Consider the following 21,087-nt stretch of genomic DNA (forward strand, 5'->3'; position numbering starts at 1 on the left):
AAACCCGTAACGCTTTGCTGCGTATCAAAATTGTTGAAAGTGCTGTCATTAATTTAGCTTGCATAAGTACAATTAAACATTTCGCCACAGTGGCGAGATGTTAACTACCTCGCCTGGTATACAGGAGGTCGTGGGTTCGATCCCGACCCTGATGTCTGCTGTATAGTTGGAGTTTGCATGTCTCTCTCCCCATGCTCACATGAATTTTTATCCGGGTCCTCCGGTTTTTCCCTCCGCATTTAGAAGCATGCGTATTAGAGTATTTGGCTGCTGTATATATCCATGTGATGATGAGCCACTTTGTTGAGCTCTCATTGGTGGCCATGACTCTTCTGAAAAACAGCTATATAGTTCAGTGGGCCTTACCTGGTCAAATAAAAAAACTACATTCTTGGTTCTTTTGGTAAAGTCACGTAGAAGGGAAATAATAAAATAATAAAATAATAAAACAATAACGACGTTTCGACTGCAACACAAGCAATCATCATCAGGTGTGAAATCCACAGCAAGAAAATGTTTTCACACCTGATGATGATTGCTTGTGTTGCAGTCGAAACGTCGTGAGAATTTGTATTGTTTTATTTTCATTATTTTATTATTTCCCTTCTACGTGACTTTATCGAAAGAACCAAGAATATGAATCCCTGCAGTCACGAAAGCTTTAAATAAAAAAAATTAAACTGTTTAAACACCTTACATTAAATCGAATAATGTTACACTATTATAATAATTTTTTCTCTTTAGAATTTCCAAGCGGATATTTGGTTGCATCCCATGAATTTGTTGGTCCTTGAGTTGCTTGGGGCCCTAATCCTCGCACCACCACTGCAAGACTGGTCGGCCTTCAGTCCGTGGTCTTTATTTGTCGCAACAGCAACAGCTTCCTGACGAAAAAGAGTTGAAGGAAGCACTCGGGCCGAAACAATCCAAACCTCTCTCGTCTCGGCGAGTCAAACTCCTAGACGCACAACGCTGAAAACCGACTGTTACGCTCGTGTCGAAAGCACACGCGCAAACAACCGACCATTCGCGATTTGTGGAAGCGACGCGCAAATTACTTGCCATCTCGCTTGGAGAGGCCTTCAGCCAGCAGCGGAATGATTAACAGCCGACGGATATTTCAAACTAGGCTCGCGTAGCGGACGAGGGTCTACACATGGGAGGGTCAACAAAAATTGAAACGATACGGAAGACGTGAGACGAGGAAGGAACCGATTCATGGAATTGACGATCCGTTCAATTGCTCGGGGGGGGGGGGGGGGGGTGGGGGTGGGGAGGCGAGTCGTGGACATCTCGGGCCTCGCGCGCTGCCGCCGCACCCTGCGACTTGCCGACTGCGGCCGCGGCTTAGGACGGACGCGCCCCAGGCGGTCGCTCAGGAGAGGACCTCGGCGTTAGCGGTCACTCCAGAGACAAAGACAGCGATCCCTCGTTTAGCGTTACAGCCTGTCACGAGAAGTGCTGTTAGCGAGCGGCTATTAAGGGCTTCCGCGGAATTCCGGGGAGGAGAGGAGGTTGAGGGAGGGGGGTGAGTTGGGAGTGGTGTGGCCGAGGCCACGCACGCTAACCGTTCCACCAGTGCCGAGATTTTTTTGTGACCGCACGGTGCCGAACACGGAATTCTCTGGATTGTGAGGACGCTCTGTAAATCAAGGACGCTGGCGTAATTTTGAAAAGAATGAAAAAAAATCGTCAGGAAAATGCGGCGTCGTGGGAAAGCCTGGAGGGAGACAAAGGTGTAAAATATAAAGTTACAAAATATGTTGAATGGATGCTGGGGAAGAAATGTGTGCTGAGCAATCCTGGAGAATACAGTCATGGGGAAAGTGGCTTTGCGTTGGTAACAAAGTTGTTAGCTGTACCCAGTGCCGATAAAGTTTTACAAATCTGGTAATAATGGTGGAAGCGGCTGTGACGGTAACGAACGCCACACGCCGGATTACTAGACACACGCCCAAAACGTGATAGAAAATAAGCTGGTGTTGTATAATGTGGGGGTGAGGGTATCTGCGTGTTTAGAGTCGACCTCGAGCCTTGGTCCGCAAGACCGTGGGAAGCGCTCCGTGGAACCGTTGCAGAGCTCGGCGAGTTTCTTCGCAACGCATTTCTTTTTCCTGCGCTGCGATTCGCGAGACATTTCTTCGGGTTCAGACTGCTCCGTGGCTTCATAACGGTTGGGAACCACCGCTCCGGAGGAAGCCCAGGCTAGGTTCTGAATACAAAATGAGCTTAATTCTAGATTTGAGCTTAATTCTAGATTTCGTGATTGCAAGGGTTCATACTCTTAGGTTTTTTCGGTAAAGTCACGTAGGTAGAAAATAAAATAAAAAATTACTAAAAGTAATAATAGAATAAAATAATAAATCACGAAACGTCGTGATTTATTATTTTATTTTATTTCCATTATTACTTTTAGTCATTTTTTATTTTATTTTTTACCTACGTGACTTTACCGAAAAACACCTCAGAGTACAAAACGAGCTACTGTTATGAACGTAGCTTCATGCCCAGGAGTTGAACAAAGGTTGCTGGATTCCATGCAGAGTGCACGCTGATGGTGGTGGCGGCGACGGTGGTGGTGGCGGTCTGCGGCGCCGGCTGCGGTGGCGGCGGCGGTGGCGGTGGTGGTGGTGGTGGCAGTGTCGGTGGTGACGTTGGCGGTGGAGGCAGCGGCACCGCCAGTGCCTCCGTTGTCGTTTGGGGTGCGTGGGGGTCGTGTCTCTTGAATGGGATTAGCGCTCGGCGGGATTCGGGGCGCGCCGCTGCCCTGGGGGATGCGGGTGAGCTGGCGTGCGTCCGCAGAGATGAGACGCGGGCGGCACTCGCAGGCCACGGTAAATATTGTGCCTCCGTATAATTCCCCCCACCTCCCCCTCCCACCTTTCCCCGTGTGTGTGTTTGTGTGTCTCCCGTTCTCGCGCAGGCAGACAGATCGGCCCTTCTAGCCCCCAAGGCACAGTTCGATTTCACTTGATAGCAATTGGAGGACCACCCGATTCTGGCCAATAATCGAACCATTTTCGTCTTTTTTCGGATGGTGTCAATACGTACAGCATCCCAATGCAACCGCACGCATCACCACAGTGAAGGAAGTACACTGGGGTAGAATGGGATTTGAGGGGGTGGAGTGCTGGGGGGTGACGGGGGTTCAGGAGAGGGAAGCATTAAAGAATTGAGGGCAGCGGTCTTTGTAACATGAGCATGATGTGCATGCACATGTAAAGGCAAAGGTGCAGCCTGGAATTGTGGTTGTTGTCTGTCGACCACATCTAAAAATGTTCGGGGGGTGTCCAGACCCCCCCCCCCCCCCCCGAGAGCGTGGGGGTCAGACGGTGATGGGAAATTCCACATTCCTCCGGTGAACACTCGGTGACTACACAGAGCATAGCACTGTGTATCTCTTCGTCTTACCTCGTGAACACGCACGGGGGCGGCGGGGGGGGTTTAATTGGCGCAGTCCATCGTCCGTCCGGGGGTCGATAAAATGGATACCGCTTTGTGCGGAAAGTTAACAGTGGCTGGGCTGCCGAGAAACCGCCCCTCCGCCGCAGGAGCGTGGCAATTCCGCCGCTGGCTCTGCAGGTCGGGGTGCTCGTTTTGAGAGCGGCGGGAACTCCGTTTGGCCTTTTGGAGGCTCGTCGCCGGCTCCGATACCCCCCTTCGCGAGCCTCTTCACGCGTCGCTCGAGCATCCATCGCTGGGGCGGAGAGGGAATGCCTGCCTGATCTCCGGGCTTAGTGAGGGTTAATCCCCACCAACATAGCCATCTGTTACACTCGCCCTGCCGCTCCTGCTATGCCGCACGTGGCAATGGGCTGGCTCAGATTAATACAGCGGCCTCGCCCCCATTCCTCCGACCGCGGGCCACCGTCATCCCCTCCCCACAAACCAACGCACACGTTTGGGTTTTTGCGATTCCGTTCTTCCTTTGACGCGTTGCCACCGCCACACACGCACGTGGCACGTTTACCTTGCTGGGTTGGAGTTGCCGGCCAACGGCGAGGATGACGGTGGTGGTGGAGGTGGTGTTGGTGGAGGGATGGTGGAGGTGGTGGTAGTGGTGGAGGTGGTGGTGGTGGAGGAGGTGGTAGTGGTGGAGGTGGTAGTGGTGGTGGAGGTGGTGGTAGTGGTGGTGGTGTGCGTTTGGGCTGTAAGCGAGTGGTGGGTGGACCTCGCTGCGCTCGTTGGTCGTGGTTGTCGCGGTAATGTGCCGTACACCTCTCCGACGACGTGCCCATGGGGCCGTCACCGCGAGATGCGCGCTGCGCTACGTCCCGAACGTTTCGCGCCGGGAGCCTCCGCAGGAACTTACGATACATCCCGAAAACACATCGGAGCCCTGCCATCGCCACGTGGCATCTTAACCGATCATATTCTTAACCGATCCTTCATCGCTCTCAGCTGCGGTCAATCCACTTCTGGGTGAACGCCTCCCACCGCCATCCTCATGTCTTGACGATCCGGCGATGCAGTCGCCATCGGAGAGCGTGGATTCCCCGTGACTGTTGTGCCCAACCCCCCCAACACGTCCCCCCATTCCATCACGGACTCCCAACTTTATACCGTCACCCCCCCTCCCCAGCGCTCCGCACGTTACCGCTGTCATGTGTTGCACAATATCAGCACAGTGTGCCATTGATTTCCGTGGATTGGTTGCCATTTGTCGTGCTGATCTTTTCAACCTGCTCTTTGAATCTTGATTTTTCGCCGGACAGGTCTGCGTTTCGGTAGGAAGGAAGATGAGATGGGTGGGTGATTAACCGGCCGGGTAAATGAGTGCACAGGAAAGGGGGGGAGAGTGTGTAGGAAGGTAGCTTGGTGGGTATGTGTGCGTTGAGAAGGTGGGGAGCGGTAGTGTAGCGGTTAGCGCGCTGCGCTATGAACCCGGCGACCCGGGTTCGATTCCCGCTCACAGCCAACACCAGTGACGATTATCTGAACCGGTCCTGGGCCTCCCCTAGGTCGACTCAGCCTCAAACGAGTACCTGGTGCGGTGTGTAAACATCGCCACTGGGGAGACAAAGGCGGTCGGGCGTGGTGCTGGCCACCCACCCCCTCGTGTGCCGTTCCGGCCTTCATAGGTGCTCGCTAACAGCACTTGCCCCTACAGTCTGTTAAGGCTATATGGGGAATCTTTGTTTTTTGTTGAGAAGGTAGCCAGGTAGGTAGGTGTGTGGGTAGAGTAGGTAGGTGGGTGGGAAGGTAGCTAGCTGCGTTCCTCTTCCTGCTCTCTCGGTGTCATTCCAAGCACGCTGCCGCTCCGCGCTTCTGCGTGGTCTTCTGCGTCCATCTAAATCATCACCGCCCCCCCCCCCCAGCTCCCCCCCCCGCTCCCCCCCCCGCCCCCCCCCCCCGCTCCCCCCGGCCAGCGCTACTCTCTGTCGGTACTCATCGTGGTGCCGTCAATCAGCGCGCGCCGCAGCACCTCTGGTGCAGCGTTCCGCGGTCGGGCCGCGTTTTGTTCTGCTTGACGTCCGACGGTTCTCTCCCGTATGCTGGGAGGCTCCTCCAGGGGTTTCCTCTCGCCGCACGAAGCGAAAACTCCCAACCATCCAGCGGCATCGACACTCCCGAGAGCCCAGTCGTCAGACTCGCCACTGTGATTCCTGCGCGAGCAATTAGCGATTATAGTTTTGCGCGAAAGTTTTCCGCAGTTGTAAAAACCGCTGTGCACCTTTTGAGCACCGTGTTTTTTTCTGCCCCCACCGACCCCGACCCCCCACCCCCCACCGTGCGCAGTCGAAGCTAATAAATGAGCCACCATGTGTCTCGCTCGCGGCACGGCCCAGCCACCGCAACGTCGGTCGGATTAAACGGGCCCGCTAATCCGTTGCGGATTTGGCTTACGTCCGCTAATCTCTACGGTGCGCGCGCGTGTGTGCTTGCGTCCGTGCATGCGGGTGTGTGGGTGTGTGCGAGCTGGAGTTGCCTAGTGGTTAGTGTCCTGTGCTATATGAATTTTACGCAGGTTTTGTGTGCGTAAGGGCAGCAGTAGTGTCGCGATTAGCGCGCTGCGCTACGAACTCGGCAACCCGAGTTGGATTCACGCTCGCGGCCAACACCGGCGACGATTATCTCAACCGCTCCTGGACCTCCTATAGGTCGACGCAGTCTAAAATGAGTACCTGGTGTGGTATGTAAACATCGCCACTGGGGAGACAAAGGCGGCCGGGCATAGTGCTGGCCACCCACCATGTTGTGTGCCGTGCCGGCCTTCATAGGTGCTCGCGAACAGCACGTGCCCCAACAGTCTATTCAGGCTATACGGGCGATCTTTGTGTTTGTTGCATAGGGAGCAGTAGTGCGGTCAGCACACTGCGCTACGAACCCGACAGCACAAGTTCGATTCCTGCTCACGGCCAATGACGGTGGCGATCATTTGAACCGGTCCTGAATCTCCCCTCGGTCGGACGCTGCGGCGGCGGCGGCGGTCACACCAACCCCTCCCGCGCAGTGCTCGCCTTAACAGGTGCTCACGGACATCACTTGCCCCAACGGTTTGTTTTGAGGGATCTTTGTGTCCGCGAGCCTCCTCGCAAGTCTTTCATTAGCGGTGACGCCAAACGAGGTGAACTCATCGGCAAAGGAGAGAGGAGTGAGACGCCGATGATTTCGCTCATCCTTTTAGCGCTGGTTTACATCTCCCCAAGTCTTTTGGGCAACGCTGTGATTCATTTTTTTCCAGTGTTTCTTTTGGCCAAGTCCTTTATAGGCACACAAGTTCGACCGTGCTTGCGGGAGTTGCAGTGGCTCCCCGCTACAGACGGACAGACGTGCAGGCAGGTGGACGGACGCAGCATAACGCATTCACGCGTTCAACCACAACACTAAGATTCCCCTAGTAGCCTTTCACAGGCTGTTGTTTTGGGCAAGTGCTGCTTGCGAGCATCTATGAAGGCCAGCGCTACACACAAGGTGGCGGCTTGGCCTTCACCACTTCTGGCCGCCTTTGTATCACTCCCTGCCGGGCTGAGTCGACCTAGGGGAGGCCCAGGACCGGTTCGCATATATGCCACTGTTATTGGCCGTGAGTGGGAATAGGAACTCGGGTTTGCGGGGTTCGTAGTGCAGCGCTTACCACTCCGCTGCTGCTCCCCATTACAAACGCTCACACAACAACAACAAAAATGATCGCCGTTCACCACTAAGTGCCGGTGACGTGACTACCGCGCTTGCGCCGGGCCGGGTGCATTTTGAGGCTGCGTGAAATGTCGAAGGCCCGCTGGCAGTACGTCACAGTAGAAACCCGGTTGCCATGGGTTGACTCACTGAGATGATTGACAGATGCACCGAACTGCACACATCACAGTGCCAATTTTCTGCGTTTTAGCCACACACACGGGGACACACATAGACCATGCGCTCTTCGCCACGAATGGCGTCTGCGTGGAGCGACTCGTACCGCCGGTGTCGGCCCAGGGCTCGAAGGTGGGGAACACCGGGAGGGGGAGGGGGGGCGGCTGGGTGCCGGCTGCGGCTCCGAGCCCGTTGCTCACTTTAAATATTTCACGAAATTACCGGCGATCATCGACTGGGTGCTCGCAAATTGCCGCCAGGGTGCTTTGCGAGAAATTGCATAGAGTGAAAAAAAGCTAAGCAAAGCGGCAACAGAAGAATTATCGTCAACAGCAGCAGCGGTAACAACGGCGAGCGGCAAAACGACAACAAGCCACAATGTGGGAGATGAAAGCGAGCGCTTGATGTCTCGGGGTCCACCTGCTTTATGCTTTGATCACGAGGTCAAATTTTCCTTCTGATGGGATTGTAATTATTTTGTTTGTAGTCGAGATATATTGCTGCATCTCTTAGCCTTGCTCCGAGTACCGGCGCGCGAGCGTTTTTCGCCGAGCGCTTGCGCTCTCCACGCGGGAAGCGTGCCCTCTCCGCGTGGGACGCGTGCGTGCACATCGCCAGTGCTGTGCGCGGATGCCTATCAACAACAGTAATAATAATGACGACGGCAACTTGCCACTGCACGGCGTTCGCTCCTCGCTCTCGAGCAGAGAGGACGACTCGGAGGACGCCAGGAGTAGGAGGAGGAAATCGCAGACCAAGTGGGGGAAAGGCAGCGGCAGCAGCCACGCGGTGACCCGGCGCGTCCAACATTTGCCCAGACTCTACAGTCTTCTGTATGTGAAGGTGCTATCGGCCAATGAACGAGTGTTCTTACACGTCGGAGGAAACCGGAGCACCGGGAGACAACCCACGAGAGGGAGGGTTACTTTGTCCCCGTACAGATGGAATCGATGGAGTTACGCGTGTGCTGTGAGCCAGGGGAAGGGAGTTGTCCAACGTTCTAGATTTGAAGCTTTCATGACTGCAAGGATTCAGACTCTTTGTTAAAGTCACGTAGGTTAAAAGAAAACAAGTAAATTAAATCACGGCGTTTCGGAGGCAACACAAGCTTCCGTCTTCAGGTGAAACCGTCACAGCAATAATTGCTGTATCAGCAAAAGCAAAAGGCGGCTTAATCCTACCTTGCTTATCTACTTCTGCCATCTACATTACAAAGGCTCAGTCCCAGCAGCCGTACTGACCATCTCACAACAACAACTCCTCTCCCGCGGCCCATCCTGGCTCCTCCCCCCTTAACTAGTATATAAGGTCGTGCCTCTTGGGACTTGTCTTTACTTGATACAGCAATTTCGATTTAAAGCTTTCGTGACTGCAGGGATTCATCTTCTTGGTTCTTTCGGTAATGTCACGTAGAAGGGAAGTAATAAAATAATAAAAATAAAACATAATTAAATAAAATAATGCTCACGACGTTTCGGCTACAACGCAGCTGTGAAGACGGCTGCTTGCGTTCTAGCCGAAACGTCGTGAGAATTATTTTATTTTATTATGTTTTATTTTTATTATTTTATTACTTCCCTTCTACGTGACATTACCGAAAGAACCAAGAAGGTTGATACAGCAATTTTGCTGTGACGGTTTCACCTGAAGACGGAAGCTTGTGTTGCCTCCGAAACGTCGTGATTTAATTTATTTGTTTTCTTTTAACCTACGTGACTTTACCGAAAAAAAAAAAAGAGTATTATCCAACATTCTTATGATCCATCAACCCCCACCTCCACAGGGCTGGACTTCAGGCCGTGTGCGTAGCCACCACTGGCCGGCTACCGATGTCGGCACAGTGCATTAGGGGGCGGCGTGGCTATACACCACCCCGGATCGCCTTGTTCTTACACACCGCATCAGCTACTCATTAAGGCCGAGTCGACTTAAGGGAGGCCCAGTACCGGGTTATCACCGCCACTGGAGTTAGCCGCAGTGTGCAAACAGCTGCTCCACCACGGCACTTGTGCCAGGCTATGTGCACTCTAAGGCAACGTGAAGTGTCGAACGCCCGCTGGCAGGAGGTCACGGGGTAGACCTAGGTGCCATGGGTTTGCCTGACTGAGATGATTGGCCGTTGCTGACCGGGATGACTGGCACGCGCACGCTCACGCGAATCTCGGCGCCCAAGCGCCCATTCGCACACAAACTCATTCGCGTGGCCGTTGCCTGAAACATCAGCCCACCCTCGTAATGAGGCAGCGTTCATGACAGAGGTGGTGATGAGATTCCAATTTGTTTGCGCCGGCCCGCCAACATGAGCCCGTTGAATTTCACCCTCAAGTCGAATTCTAAAATATAAATTGCGCACGACCCTCTAAAGAAAGCAAACTATTTCTTGTTTGCGTTCAGCTGCGCCGTTGCTTATTTGCCCGGTGTGGGGGGGGAGGGGGCTGGTCGCTAGACCCGCGCGTGTTTTTGTCCATACAGAGAAACAAAAAACTGACAGGGCAAAAAAAACTCTCAGGTCCACCGCCACCGCCGCCTCACCGCTTGGGAACAGGATTTAAAAAGAAAAGAGAAAAAATGACGAAAAGCGGAGTAGCAGTAGCGGCGGGAGGTGGCAGGAGGGAGGGAGGGAGGGGGGAAGGGGACGGCGGTGAGAGTTGGTGTTGAGAATGGAGAGAGGGGAGATGGGGGGGGGGGGTGGGGGGGGGCTTGAGAGAAAAAGTCGCGTCGCTGCGCCGAGAGAGAGAGAGAGAGACGGCTGCTGGCGCCCACGATGTCGCGGCGGCCGTGCCTCTGTCATCCCTGTGCAAACATCCTGAAACGCGAACTGCGGCGTCGGCGGCGGCGGCGGCGGCGTCGGCATGGCCCGCCCGCGCCGTGCCGCGCCCGGGCTGCACCGCCACCTCCACCGCCACCGCCACCGATGAGCAACTCCTGCTAGCGTGAAGGAATGCAAGACACTCTCCTCCGCGCCTGGGAGGCAGTCAAACTGAGCGGTACATTTTAGAGATGTTTTTTTTTTGTGTTCTGTTGGGGGGCGAGGTTGCCGCGCGCTTGGAATCGGCGTCCCCACAGGTCGATCATTCCTTGCGCGGCAGTTTGAGACGATGGTGCCGGTTTCTTAAATCGGAACCCCCCCCACCCCCACCACCCCCACCCACCTTTGTCCACCCCGCAGCAGAATGAACGGTTCCACCGCAGCGAGTCGGTCGACTTGGCCGGTCGTACGTGGTGGGGTAGAGTGTGGGCACTCCAGCACTCTTCCACGGTAGGCCTGGCCTGCATGGAGGAGGAGGCCAAACACCCACGAGACGGCCTGCCTCGAGCTCCCTCGAGTCGAGTGCGTCAGCAGTGGCGTGAGCAAGCAGTTGCAGGGATGCACCTCTACCGTGTTGTTGGAGCCTTGCCGCTGCTTGGGGCCTCTTGCGTTCTCTCTCTCTCTCGTCACCCGTTTGACGCTTCTACCAAGTGCCCCCCCACCTCCCCCCCCACCTCCACAACCCTCCAGGGTGTCCAGACACCCCCAAAGTGTTTAGATGTTTTAGATATGACGAAGAGTCACCCGCTCATGCTGATTATGCTGACGGTGCAAACTCTCAAGTAGGGCACAGCGTCCAGCAGCTGTGGCCCAGTGGAGCTGTCCCTGGTGTGACGGGGGGGGGGGGGGGGGCGTAAACTCCACGGTCCTGCTGTGATGTAGGTAGTCACCACTGGGGGACCCCCCCGCCCCCAAACTTTCAAAGTGTGGTAACCCCCCCCGCCCCCCGACCCCACCTTCGGTGGTGAGATGTTGACTGCCTCGCCTGGTATACAGGAGGTAGCGGGTTCGATTCCAACCCTCATGCCGCCTGCACATTTGGAGTTTGCGTGTCTCTCTCTCCGCGTGGTCGCGTGGATTTTTCTCCGGGTCCTCCGGTTTTTCCCTCCACAATTAGAATGAACGTGCGTTCGGATGTGTTGGGCTGCTGCTCGAAATTTCGACGTGATGATAAACCACTTGGTTGCGCTATCATCTGGAATGGCCAGGTCATTCCAAATGACAAAGAGCTGCTTCGCTCAGTGAGGCCTTTGTAAAAAAAAAAATTGTCTTTACGCTTCCTCCCCCATCCTCGTATTGCCGTTGTGTCCGCAGCGCTGGGTTATGTATTATATATATATTTGTGTTTGTGGTGGAGCGAATCGACGCGCGTACTGCCCGCGGCCACGTTCCATGCGGGAGGCTTGCCGAGATGAGCCGCGGAAGAAGAAGACGTTTTTTTTAGTTTTTTTGGAAAAAAAAAAGTTTGACAGAAATAACCATAACGGACACTGTTGCAGTTTCTGTACACGCGGGCGGGCGGGCAGGCGGGCGAGCGCAAGATATCTCTTATCGCAGAGAGAGAGAGAAATAACGTCTCTGTCTCGCCGTGCGAAGCTGAGCTATGCAGAGGCTCTCGCCTCGTTCTTTGTAAATCTCGCTTTTGCGGGGCTCAGGCCCCTGAAGGCCCCCACAATGCCAAGCGGCCGGTGACCCAACAGCGCTCTCCAGGGTGTTGCGGATGACGAGTTGACGCGCGTTTCTTTGAATCGAGCCAGGATATTGTGAGAGCTTGGGGAAGAATCGACGAGGATGATGGCAGAACGAGAAGTGAAGGTGGTGGTGGCCTTTCAGTGTGGTGAGCGGGCGGGTTGGTGAGTGTGTTGTTTGTGCTGACCTGCAAGTATGGTGGTGGTTGGACACAGCGTGGATTAGGTTAAACAGTCAGTCTCGTAGACCGAGTCCTCAACGTGGGTGCAGGAATCGGTGAGTGAAGTTCCTTTGAACAGTAAACCATGGCAATAGCGGTAGAAGAGTGATACGGAGGTGACTGACCGACTGCCAATGAGCGGAGGGTTTTAGCGTTAAGGGCAAGGCCGTAAGGCCAACACCCCAGAGTGCACTGGCGGTCTCTGCCCCTCAGGCGTCCTCATGGGGGCCGAGTAGAAGAGTGTGGGCGTTGAAGACCCGCTGATTTAATTGTTCAAGCTGGTAGGGTGTGGACGTCGCGTGGGTAAGCGAGCGAGTGGGCAGGCGAGCGGGTGGGTAAGCGAGCGAGCGGGTTCGGCGGGCGGGAGGGAGGGCAGGCGGGCGGTCGGGCATCAGCTGTGCGGGGTTGAGTGAGGCTCTGGTGTCTGGTGGCCCCACCACTCACGGACCCCGCATCACAGTTATTTTCCCACATGAGCCGGGGCGGTAGAAATCCGCGGATTCCAACCGGCTCTCTCGTCTGCTGGTTTCATTGCGCGTTGCGATTCGTGACCGCCTGTCGTCCCAGCGTTGCCATCCGTTATTTCACCAGCTCATTGCCTGCACCCGCGGTCCTCGTAATGCGATGGAAGTATCATGGTCCTCTGCTGGGTCTTAAGTCTGCCCTACTTCTTGACACAGACACAAGGACGGTGATCGTGATTACGATGGTGGTGGTTGGCGTCTTGCAAGTGAGGAGCAGTGGCGTATTGGTTAGAGCATCGCGCTATGCTCTGCAGGACCAGAGTTCAATTCCCGCTCGTGGTTAAAGAAGTGGTAAATATCTTACCCGGTTCTGAGCCTCCCCCAAGTTGATTCGGCAATAAGTTAGTGCCTGGTTCAGTAAGCAAGCACCAGAACTGAGGAGACAGGACGTGGTGCTGTCCACATCACCCCCGTATGTGCATTGCTGAGCTTCATGGGTTCTCAATGTCAGATCTTTCTCAAGCAGTCTATATGGCTATTTAGGGAATCTTTATCTTTGGTATCTTTGAAAAAACCTTGAAGAAATGACGATGATGATGAATGAGGAACAGTGATGATAAAGAATGAATGATGGTGATGATAAATTTGACTTTTAAAAATGTAATGTTAATGATAATGGTGAGTACAGTACATCACGATGATGCTAAAGATGACGATGACAGCCAAGTTGACCTTGACCAGGACTTGAACTCGCGAGCTTTCCACCACGAGGTCCCCAGCACTCGGCTGAAGTGCACGATCCCGTCCGTCGATTATAATCGACACTTGGCTTGACAAAACAGCAAAAAAATCACGGCGATGAAACATCCGCGGTACATCAAACAAACCAAACTTCGCCGCCCAACGAAAACCTCCGTTCCGTTCAAACCTCATGCCCGCCGCGCGGAGAGAAACTCGCGACAAAAATTCTGACGATAGAAGCGGAGGGGGGGATGGTACCGGGCGCTGCCGAGGATTTCCGCTCGCTCGCAGCGTGATTAAGGGAAAAGCAGCGAGGGCACGCGTGCGTCCGATGATGAATCCCTGGGCGCTGACGGCTGACAGAGATTAATGCGCACTAATGTGCAATAAGGGGAGGGCTGCTCGCCAGCCCCACTCACCCCCAGCTCGCTGGCGCTCTCTCACTCTCGCCCTCTCACTCTCTCTCTCGCTCTCTCTGTCGCTCTCTCACTCTCGCTCTCTCTCGCTGGCGCTCTCTCTCACTCTCGCTCGCTTTCTCTCGCCCTCTCACTCACACCCTCGCTCTCTCTCGCTCTCTCTGTCGCTCGCTCGCTATCGCTCTCTCTGTCGCTCGCTCGCTCACGCTCTCACTCGCTCGGCAGCGGGCGAGACGGCAAATTGAATTGTCTTTGTAGTGCCCACAAAGTGGATGGCGACCCAATGGGGGATGGTGGTGGGGTGGGGGGGGGTAGCAGTTGTGGGGGGGAGGGGGGGGTAATGGAAGGGACCAGTCCTGGCCGTGTAGCGTGACCTTGATTAAGGTGGGGGGGAGGCAGGGGGGTGAGGCGGGGGCGTGACACAGTCAATCTTAAACTTTAAACAAATGTTAAACGCTAAACAGAACGAGTAGTGGGATGATCCCATATTGTCTATCGTGCAGCATTCGTCTCTGGCTCTCACTCCCCGTGTGTACGCGGAGGAGAGGCCCCGTCGCTTCATCTTAATTGTGCTCAATTTCAAAGGCCAACGTTTTTGATTTGATTATTAAACTTTAGCGGTGGGGGGGGGGGGGATGGGGGCAGCTCATCCCTGTCCTACCGCCCCCCTCCACCAGGGCCGGTTGGGGCGGTGGAGTCAGTGAAGGCGCTATCGTTGAGTCGGGAGGAGGAGGAGAGCTCTCGGCCGGATACTTTAATTAACCCGCAGCGTTTTGGAAACGTGCGTCTGAGCAAGATGCCAAGCCTTGAACGATAATAAGCGCCGTGGTGTTTTGTGTCCCGTGGCTAAAAAGCCACAGGACTGTAAGTTCGCGACGCGGAGAGCGTGCGGTGGGACGGACGAAACGCCGGGAGGGGAGTGCTTGGAACGACGTGGTAAATAAGTAAAGAGACTCTGCACTAATTGGATGTGGCTTTCATTAGGGCTGATTAGTTTTCCATGTTGGGAGAGGCACCTCGAGACAAAACCGCGCCCCCCCCCCGCCCCCTCCCCCACACTTCGTTTCAGGGGTGGCGGGTGCTGGTGGTTGTGCTGGTGGTGGAGTTGCCGGTCGTGTTGGATGTAGCGGTGGCGATGGTGATAGTGGTTGTGCTGGTGGCTGGGTGGGTGGGAGTGAGTGAGTGAGTGCTTTTGTGCGATCATCAAATTATCCAATCGCACCTCCAAGTCCATTTGTCGGTCGGGTTGATTGCCGAACGCGTGTCCGTGTGTGTGTGTGTGTGAATGTTTATGGGCTGTGTGTGAGTGTGTATGCACTGGGGCTGTGTGTGTTTGTCATTTGTGTATAGGCTGTGAAGTGTGTGTGTGTGTGTACTCAGTGTGTGTGTGTATGTCAGGGAAGTGGAAAAATATTGGCAAACGCACTGCGCTTTTGAACTGAGCCAAATCCAGTTGAATTCTCGCTCACATCTAGCATAAGTAGTGCTCATCTGAACCAGTGCTGGACCTCGCCTAGGTCAACTCAGTCTTAAATAAGCACCTAGTGTGATGTGTGAACACATACCCGTCAACCCCTTATCAGTGCCTACCTCGTATTGCAGACCAGTTCAGACTTTATTGGTCACCCCGTGCCTCTTATAAATCTCAACGTTCATCCTACAAAGTCCCATCACAGGGGAGAAACACAAACAAATAGACAAAAAATGTAGGCCGTATTAAAACGTCCGTACGCCGTATGGACCTGAAACCTCAATTTCCCTGTACAAGAATACAGGTGAAGCGTATGGGTTGACGGGTATCGTGAACATCAGCACCCGGGATAGAATACGGTGGCCAGGAGTGTTTCTGGCTGGTCGCTTCCAGCCCTAACGCGATGTATATAGACTAGCTGTACTACCCGGCTTCGCCCGGGACTTGGATTCACCACGCCCGGCCGCCTTTGTCTCCCCAGTGGCGTTGTTCACACAGCACACCAGTTACTCGCTTGAGGCTGAAGAGGCCCAGGAGCGGTTAAAATAATCGTCACCGGTGGTGGCCGTGAGCGGGAATCGAACTCGGGTCGCCGGGTTCATAGCGCGGCGTTACGCTTCCACATGCGCGGGTCACGTGACAGATGTGACGTCAGAACTCACTTGCCGTGCAAAAAAAAAAATGCATTATTGAGCTCCCCCCCCCACCAAAAAAAATACAAAAATCTATTTTAATTATTTTGCATGGTGTACAGTCTGCAAAGTACCCACATGGCAAATTTCAAGTTTGTTGCATGTCGGGAAGTACGCTAAACATTTTGAACACGCACACATATTCACAACTTTGCCTTTTATATATATGGAGATACACGGAGGATCATTGTCTCTGTCTCAAACTTGTGGCGTTGTTTGTAAGAGTAGGTGCTGTGTGGGTGCAGGCTGTCAGCCAAGCTTGTCATCTGTTTCATAGAATATGCAACACAGAAAGTGAGCAGCTCCCATGTGACACACGCACTCAACTCGGGCCACGCGCTGCCTGCCGCGTCGTCCGCTCCATGAGGGCCGCAAACGGGGATGGAGACGACGCTTCGGTGCAAGCGCTGGCACTTTGTGAACGGGTCGCGTGCAGCCGAGAGAAAACCTTCCCAGCCCGGACTTCGATTGGGCAAGGATCTTGAGAAATGCAGACAACCAGAGCAAGGGAATTCCGGTAGAGCATGGGGGACAGCAGCAGCAGAGGAGGAGTGCCCTCCTGTCGAGCAAAGGTCGACGGGATGGCTGCTGATAGTGGAGAGTGAGCGAAGTAGAATAATGCGATGACGGTGGAGAGAGGTAGGCGTGGGCGAGTCCGTGGTGGGTCTTGATGAGCATTGAGTTTGTAGCTTACGCGACAACGGGGTGTGGGAGCCGTTGGGAGGACGTCGTTGGACCGGGGCCATTGTACGCGCTGGCCCGCATGACCCGATTTGTTTGAAGCTTCTGCGTAAATGGCAACTAAACACCGCTGCAATTAGCCGCCGAGAGCGTCGTCACGGCACACCGGTGGCATCGCTTCGTTGACTTGTGTGAATATTGCGGCGGTGCCGTCGCAGGGACATCACCGGAGTGCCACAACGACGCCGCGCTAGACTGTGACGAAAAAATAAATATCGTCATCACAGTCAATACATCGTATGATATTATACGTACGTACGTACGTGTGTACGGGAACCGAGGTCTCCGTGCGTGCGTCTGTGCGCGTGCGCGGGGTCACCCCTTCCTCTTTTAAGCTCCCGTGGAAGTGTGTCACCGGGGCAAAGAATAATTAAATTTCCTTCGCCTTAATTTCTTACTCTTCATTTGTCACCGTGCACCGCGCAAAACCCCTTCGATCGGGGATAGTGGCACTTAGCAGATGAACGTCCTCCTCGGGCTCCCGCAGGCCGGGACACATTGAGTGCCGTGACGGCGAGAAGAAAGACGTCTTTTATTTTTATCTTGACATCAACGCGATCGTCTTAACGACTCGGCTCGTCCGTACGTCGGACGAAGGCCTCCCCCGAGCCGCCGCCCGTCTCCCGCGGCGATCGCGCGACGTAACGATCCGTCCAGCGGCGAGCGTGCATTCACCACTCCGTCTCCGCGGCGGACGTCAACCATCGCACGTGTTTCCCCTCCCTTGGCTGCTGCCGCTCCGTCGCTCTCGGCTGGTCGTCCCCACGGGCCGTGACGCGCTCAGCCCAAGCCCGCTTACTTTCCTGAACAATGCGATGCTTTTGCCCTGCGTTCGTTCTCTCATTCACGCGTTATTCCTTCCGTCTCCCAGTGTAATCCTCCGCACTTCCTATGCACACTTTTTGTTCGACCTTATCACACTTTCCACTGTTGTTTTTGATCCGTCGTGGGTTTTTCGCATTCATAAAAAAATAGAACACGAGCGTAAAATACTCCGCGGGACAAACGTGCGTCGGAAAGCATCACGGGATCCATTCATGCGCGTGATTTTTCATCCCTTTTGTTCGCGGGGGGGGGGGGGTGCGAGGGGAGAAGTGGGGGGAGTGACCGCACACGTTTATTTCGCCGTCACCCCCCAGGTCGCTGTGCCTGGCGGCGAACGCCTACTGCCTGGCGTGCCGCGACTGCGCCGACAACTGCCACTACGTCCTGTACAGCAACAAGATCGTCGCGCTCATCGATCTGCTCTTGCATCACCTCGCCGTGAGTGCCGCACCGCCCTCCCCTCATTACCTCTCCCCGTCCCTCCCATCCCTGTCTCCCTCTCCTCCCCGAGTCTTCCTCGCACCCTCCTCCTTGCCATCGTCATCGCCGCCGTCACACGATGATGCACACGCAATAAGCTAATAAAAACGTCTCCTCCGTTTAAACGAGGGTGACCTTGTTTAAACGGAGGAGACGGCGGGCTAGGGGAGGCCTTTCACCAGCAGTGGATTGACCATGGTTGCTGGCGATGATGATGGAGACGCAGTGGGTCGCCTTGCTGACGATTCTCCCACGTTGGTCACCCGCGACTCCGTTAACCGCGCGAGGTCGCGGATTGCGATGGGAGCGCAGGGAAAACGGGAGATGGAGGCCGGCACGGCGCCGTGTGAAGGCGATTGATCCGGGGGCACGCGCCGGGAGGAGAGGAGGAGGAACAACAAGAACCGTTAAACCAGCACGCCGACATCGATCGGTTGGCCGAACGTGGCGCATCGCGCCGGGGCGGGAAAACAACGCTCGCTGCTTCGCCCGTTTGACCCCGAGGGAAGCCGGGCGCGATTCCTTTTTGCACCTTCCTTCGCGGCCGCGTGCAAGTGGTGTCTGTCCCGGCAAATCCGTCGCAAAGTCCTCGACATCTCCCCGGGGGAAAGCCATCGCCTCCTCGAGGTCGGCCGCTAAGATTTGACGTCTCCACGCAGCGCGCTTCTGTCCCATGCCCCTTCTCCAATCGCATTCGCCGTCCTTACACGGAGAGCTGCCCACTTACATGCAGAGCCCATGGACTTGCATACTCTCCAGTGCTCCGCGTACTTCCACAGAGACCCATACAGGTTCACGTGGAGAGCCGTACAACTTTCGTAGAGGCCCATGCACTTTAAATAGGTATACATAGAAGCAAACACATTGGCAAATGTAACGTGAGACCCATAGACTTCTTACACCTTCTGGGCCAGAAGTTCAATTGCTCCGTGGGGTTGGCTGCTGCGTGTGCCCTGCATCTTTAGCCCCATGGCCACTGTCCCCGTACTCTCGCTGCACCGCTTACGACAGAAGCGGCGGACACAAGCTCGGAATGACACCGAGAGACAGAAAGAGGAGCACGTTGGTTCCAGGGGACAAACGCAAAAGGGGGAATTGGCAATTATTGACTTGAGTGGCACTAGGCAGGGGGGCGTCATGAGAAGGGACGTCATGGCCGATGGACGAGGACTGGTGGCCGAATCTCAGTCAAAGGAGCGAATTGTGATAATTGTTTTTTCACCCTTCTATCTGGCAACAAAACTGACACCTTTTTACAAGTTGTCATGTTTGCATAGACCGCAATACCTGCAGTCATAATGCAAACAAAAAAGGAGAGAATTGTGCGTTACTCCCCCATTCCCCCTACCCCACACCCCCACCCTCTCTAGCTCTCCTCCCTGGCTCCCCCCCCCCCTCTTACTTGTATATAGCCTCTTGCTGCCAGCAGCCTCCTCTTGTCCGCTTCAGCAATTGTTATTGCCGTGGTTGTTCCACCTGATGACGGGCACTTGTGTGTGCGCCCGAAACGTCGTGATGCAATTTACTTTATATTTTATACCTACGTGACTTTACCGAAAGAACCAAAGAGCAGAGGGGAGAACTCGCGCCCAAGCACCATCAAGACGGACCAATGAGATCAGATCGTTGCGCGAGGGTCGGAGGGATCGTGGTCTCACCGGACCGTGAGATACGGTGACATTGAATGCGAAGGAGGCCCTTCATCCAGCAGTGGATAAAACAATAGCTGGTGCTGCTGATGATGATGAAAAAAGGCAGCATGTTTAGATTTCGTTTTTGTAGCAGCCTCCTGTGTAATTCTGACCGAGGTGTATCGGGGAGAGGAGGAGGAGGAGGGCAAGCCGTCGTGTTAATAAGTTAACTCGTTGGGAGAAGTTAATCCGTTTTCGTGTAATCTCTTAACGGATCACTGCTTCCGAGGCGGTGGGGGTACGTTAATGAATTATTAAGCTTCTTACCGCTTTTTGGGCTAATTCATCGAGTTTTGGGAGCGAAAACACGCTTTGGATTAAAGCATCAGCCAAGGGCGCCTCGCCTAAGAGATCTCCCAAATCGCAGCGATGGAACCTCTCGGTCCCATCGCTGCGACCCCCCCCTCCTCCCCCCGCTCCGCCCCGGGGGGGTCTGTGAAGTGAACGACGAAAGCGACGACACCAATGTGTTGGCTCCAGGAAAAAAAACTAAACTAAACTATTTTTTTATTTTACCAGGTAAGGCCCCACTCAGTTACATCGCTCTTTTTCAGAAGCGACATGGCCACAAACGAACGTCCAATGAAGTGGCTTCTCACGTGGACATTTATTGCAGCCAAATACACTAAAACGCACGTTTATGAATGTGGAGGGGAAAACCGGAGGACCCGGAGAAAAATCCACGTGACCACCGAGAGAAACATGCAAACTCCAGATATACAGGCGTCAAGGTCGGGATCGAACCGACGACCTCAATTATTTCAAACGAGGCAGTTAACAAGACGTCTCTGCGATCGGCACACACGTCACCCACGACGACGAGCGGAGCAGGAATGTGGACAAGGGACACACAGCAAGGGCTGAGTGGTGGTGCGGGCACACGTACGGAATGACTTTCGAGAGGGCAGCAAGGGGAACGCACGTCGCCATGGTGGCTAGGAGATGTTAACTACCTCGCCTGGTATACAGGAGGTCGTGGGTTCAATCCTGACCCTTACGCCTGTTGTATATTTGGAGTTTGCGTGTCTCTCTCTGTCATCATCATCACGGTGGCTAGGAGATGTTAACTACCTCGCCTGGTGTACAGGAGGTCGTGGGTTCGATCCCGACCCTGACGCCTGCTGTATATTTGGAGTTTGCGTGTCTCTCTCTCTCATCATCATCACGGTAGCTAGGAGATGTTAACTCCCTCGCCTGGTATACAGGAGGTCGTGGGTTCGATCCCGACCCTGACGCCTGCTGTATATTTGGAGTTTGCGTGTCTCTCTCTCTCATCATCATCACGGTGGCTAGGAGATGTTAACTCCCTCGCCTGGTATACAGGAGGTCGTGGGTTTGATCCTGACCCTGACGCCTGCTGCTGCATATTTGGAGTTTGCGTGTCTCTCCCTGTCGTCGCGTGGATTTTTCTCCGAGTCCTCCGGTTTTTCATGCGTTTAGAGTCTTTGGCCGCTAAAAATTTCCACACGATGATGAGACACTTTTGTGGAGCTATCATTTGTGATGGCCAGGTCGCTTCTGAAAAAGAGCTACATAGCTCAGTGGGCATCAC

The 21,087-nt window shown here is 54.5% G+C and overlaps 1 protein-coding gene across 5 annotated transcripts in view; it reads left to right on the forward strand.

Annotated features, from left to right (window-relative positions):
* The window catches only part of LOC144734938 (S phase cyclin A-associated protein in the endoplasmic reticulum-like), a 229,050-nt gene that overhangs the window by 177,491 nt on the left and 30,472 nt on the right, over positions 1–21,087 (forward strand). For all 5 annotated transcript variants that reach the window (XM_078617403.1, XM_078617404.1, XM_078617405.1 and 2 more), the window contains exon 25: positions 17,679–17,802. In XM_078617403.1, the coding sequence (XP_078473529.1) occupies positions 17,679–17,802 (124 nt within the window). The remainder of the gene's footprint in view (positions 1–17,678; positions 17,803–21,087) is intronic.

The sequence above is a fragment of the Lampetra planeri genome, chromosome 53 (genome assembly GCF_965212315.1).
Source record: "Lampetra planeri chromosome 53, kcLamPlan1.2.h2, whole genome shotgun sequence".
Taxonomy (NCBI): Eukaryota; Metazoa; Chordata; class Hyperoartia; order Petromyzontiformes; family Petromyzontidae; genus Lampetra; species Lampetra planeri.